General features: G+C 44.8%; 2 protein-coding genes across 3 annotated transcripts in view; both read right to left on the minus strand.

The window, feature by feature from the left end:
* Window positions 1-3355, minus strand: part of LOC121933333 (cardiotrophin-1-like) — an 8381-nt gene extending 5026 nt beyond the window's left edge. Inside the window, exon 1 of one of the 2 annotated variants that reach the window (XM_042472909.1) lies at window positions 2085-3355. In XM_042472909.1, the coding sequence (XP_042328843.1) occupies window positions 2085-2261 (177 nt within the window). In that variant the 5' untranslated portion in view covers window positions 2262-3355. Of the gene's footprint in view, window positions 1-2048 lie in introns of both variants that reach the window. The other variant, XM_042472908.1, reaches the window with a different exon arrangement.
* PRSS8 (serine protease 8) overlaps window positions 1-4023 on the minus strand; it is a 687619-nt gene that overhangs the window by 615891 nt on the left and 67705 nt on the right. The window lies entirely within an intron of this gene.

Here is a 4023-nt window from a genome sequence, read left to right on the forward strand (position 1 = left end):
TGTTCAACCCATTTTTGACATTTGGACCCCACCCTTCCTCCAAGGAATGTGGAGTAGGGTGGTGTCGGCGCATGAGGCGATCACATTTCCTCTTTACAATAAACGTGTCAGATTGTTTTAAGTTTGGATGAAATATTGCCATTACTACAAGGTCAGAGAGGGCGGAAAACACATGGCCTTCCAGATGTGGTTGGGACAGTCGTCATTACCTCGGGGTGGGCCATGTCCAGATGTCTGGGGGATGTACATACCACCCCACCAGACCTCAGAGGACAATATGCATGTGTGTACAGTTGGCTCTCTGTACCCACGGATGTTTTATCCATGGATTCAATCATCCACAGCTTGACAATATTCAAAAATATTATAAATTAACAAAACCAAGCCTTGGTTTTGCCATTTTATATAAGGGACACCATTTAATAATAATAATAATAATAATAATAATAATAATAATGACCTGGGACAGACAGTTCCGAAGCACCATGCCGCCATTGGCGCACTCATGACATCCGCCAGGTGACCCAAAAAGAACCCGTTTTTTCTGGGTTCTTTTTCAGTTGGAGGGATGCCAGGCAGTTTGGCTGCTGCAGCGTCCCTCCGCAGGAAAACAGGCTGCCACCAGCCCGGACATTCCCAGAAGTCTGTACCGGGCCAATATAACAATTTTTTTATTTTTATCCTGCCTTTCCAACAGGACCACGGCGGCTTACAACAGTGATTAAATACAGTATACAACAGTGATAAAATACAGTATATAAAATATACTGTAAAATACATCCCATTATTCCCTCCCTCCTAAAACAACACATAATAATTCCCCATAACAATAATAAAATACATTTAAATCATTAAAACCAGTCAGAGATGGGCATCATTAAAATTGTCAGAGATGCTATTTCACTATACCATTGTATTTAATGGGATTTGAGCATTCACAGATTTTGGTATCCATGGAGGGTCCTGGAACCAAATCCCAGCAGATACCAAGGGCCAACTCTACATGTGTTCATATTGTCTGTTGACTTGTGGCAAGCCCATAAATTTCATGAGGTATTATTTGGCAAGGAATACTCAAGAGATGGTTTGCAATTGCCTCCCTCTGAAGCACAGCCAACACCTAGTATTCCCTGGTGGTCTCCTTTCTAAGTGTTAAAAGGGGTTGACCCTGTTTAGCTTCCAAGATACGATGGGATCGGGTGCCTTGAGCGTATTATGCCCACTTTGTTATTTTTAAAGATCCCACTGGGCCTAAAACAGCTCAGAGGGTCTCCTAAAACACAGTGAAATTTCTCCATGCCCAGAGGGCACAAGAATTATTTTAAGGTTAAAAATGATGGGTTATTTGGTATGTGGAGGGGATAGATGGGTAATAACGAGCCACAAAAAGGGTTTGAAGGCCATACGTAGCCCACATTTTGGCCACCTGTGTATTAGTCCTTGTGAAGATAGTTAACAGGACGCTACAATTCAACAACATCTGGAGGGTCAAACGTTTCCCGTTGCTGTAGGCAAAGGGATACTGCAGTGCCTTTGAGACTAAATAAGAGAAAGAACTTTATAGAACAAGCTTTCATAGATATTTCAGGATATTTAGGTGAACCTCCACTCCTAATGCTACATACCTTCCAACGTTTCACAATGAAAATCGTGACACTTATGGCCAAGCAACAAGATGGCAAAGATGGGAACATTTATCAATGAGGAAAAACACACAAGCCAGGTGGGGCTGCTGCAACAGTTTGCTTTTGCCTGAGCCTCTTGGGAAGGGCAAGATTCCATCTCCTCCTCTTCTCTCCCTTTGCTGAGTTTAACTGAGTGCAAACTACTTTTGCATTTTGAACTCAAACTGCAGCAAATGAAGTATGCTAAGGACAAAGGGGAAGGTGGGAGGAACAGAGAGAATGTGGGATATATTTTAAAAATCTGAAGAGGTGGAACAAGGGAGAATCAACTGGGACTGTCCCTGCCAAATCAGGACAGCTGGACGGTACGTACTTAAGACTCTGTTGCTACAAAAACGCACACACATACAAACACACACACACCTCTGTTAAAGAATCTCGCACATTCCGAAGACTCACGTAGTCTGACAGCAGCTGTTCTGAGCCATCTTGCATGTGGATTGTCATGTTGTGTGTCTTTTTGATTTTCAGTGCTATTTCTGGCTGCGACCGCGATGATGATGATGAGGAGGAGAGGCGTTTGGGCAAGTCCACTGCAGACAGAAATGGACTAAAGGTTAAGATATATACAAACATCTGTATTTGCTAATAGTCCACACTAAGCCTCTAGGTTATTTTTCATAGGCAAAGGGGACTTTGGACAATTGTTGGGGGAGAGGAGTGAAAAAAAAAGTTTTTAGCTCCACCAATCCCACTTTTGTACCATCACTTACTGTAACAGTTTTACTGGTGTATATAGTTGGGATTTTTGGTTAGAACCCAAAACACAACACAAAACATTGCCATATGTCTAATCTGCAATACAAAAACAATGCGGTTTGACACCGCTTTAACTGCCATGGCTCAATGAAATGAAATTCTGGGATTTGTAGTTTTGTGCGGTATTTAGTTTTCTCTGTTTGAGAGCTCTGGTGCCACAACAAACTACAAATCCCAGGATTCCATAATATGGAGCCATGACAGTTAAAGCAGTGTCAAACCGCATTATTTCTGCGATGCAGATTAGTCCCTAATCTCCTCAGTAAGGGTTTGTAAAAGATTTGTGCCAAAAGCTCTTAAGTCTGTTACTATTCTTTCTTAGCATGTGACACACATCCATTTAAAGTTTCATTAACATTTCAAGATATCTGTCCTGAAGACTTATGTCCTGGGTCCGTTCAAAATCCATCCCAAATTTTCTTTCACTAGCTACAAAACTGAACTTTTCTACTTTGGAACCTGTAGTACACAGGGTTGACTGGGATCCAAAGAGGTCATTTGAGGCTTGATGTAGAGTTTTTCACCCATTGAACTGGTAGAGAATGCAGGAAGCATTGAGTTACAGCCAAGTCACACAGCCTTTTAAATGCAGCTGTCTTTATTTAAAGACTTATGTTGCCCTTCAGCTTGCAGGTTTCCAGGGCAGCTTTCAGAGTCATAAAACCAACTCCAACAATGACAGGAACTGGACTTTACAACTGCCTCTCAAACAAGAAAGAAAAAAGTGCTTTAGATTTGCAGCCCATTACAAAATACGTGTCATATGAGGGCCAAGTACATGTCTTTATACCTGTAATATTTATTACTGCAAATATTAAAATACATTAAAATGGAATGTATTTCATTTTCCATCATAGTATATATAGGGTTGCCATAACCCGGCGGCCCCCGTGACAATCACGCTTTTGGGGGGCCCCTCCCGGTCCCGGTCCGGTTTGGGCCCCCACCCGTGCCTTGTTCCCGGTTCGGGGGCCCGCTCCGGCCATTGCCGCTGCCGCTAATGCGGCTGCTGTGGCGCCAACCCACCTCCTCCTCGTCATCTTTGCGGTGGGCAGCGCCAACCCACCTCCTCCTCCGGCTCCGCCTTCCTCCTCCTCCTCGGCAGCAGAAGTGCCGCCGCCACCGCGCCTCCAGTGGGGCTTGCGCGTGCGGGGGGCTCCAAAACAGGAGCTCGTCCCTTGCTTTGGCCAGCCAGACATTGGCCAGCTGGCCAAAGAGGACGGGCTCCTTGGCGCGTACCGCCCAGGCCTCAGCAGGGGCCAGTGGCAGCGCACGCGCCTGCCCCGCTTCCCTCCGTGCGTGCGCGCCTGCCCCACTTCCCTCCGTGCGCGCCAGCCATCGTGAGGAGGAGGAGGGGGGAGAGGAGGAGGAAGAGGAGGAGGAATGAGCCGGAGGAAGGGTGCCTGAAGGCCAGGGCAGAATTGGGCCAGAGGAGGAGGAGGAGGAGGAGGAGGAAAGCTGAGTCAGTGGCCATTAGGTCTGCCTTGGTTTTTTGGTTTTTTAAAATTATTTTTAAAAATATAAAATACTTATTTTTTTAATTTTTTAATTTTTATTATTGCTTGTTTTTATTTTATTT

This window comes from Sceloporus undulatus, chromosome 6, assembly GCF_019175285.1.
Source record: "Sceloporus undulatus isolate JIND9_A2432 ecotype Alabama chromosome 6, SceUnd_v1.1, whole genome shotgun sequence".
In the NCBI taxonomy this organism is placed as follows: Eukaryota; Metazoa; Chordata; class Lepidosauria; order Squamata; family Phrynosomatidae; genus Sceloporus; species Sceloporus undulatus.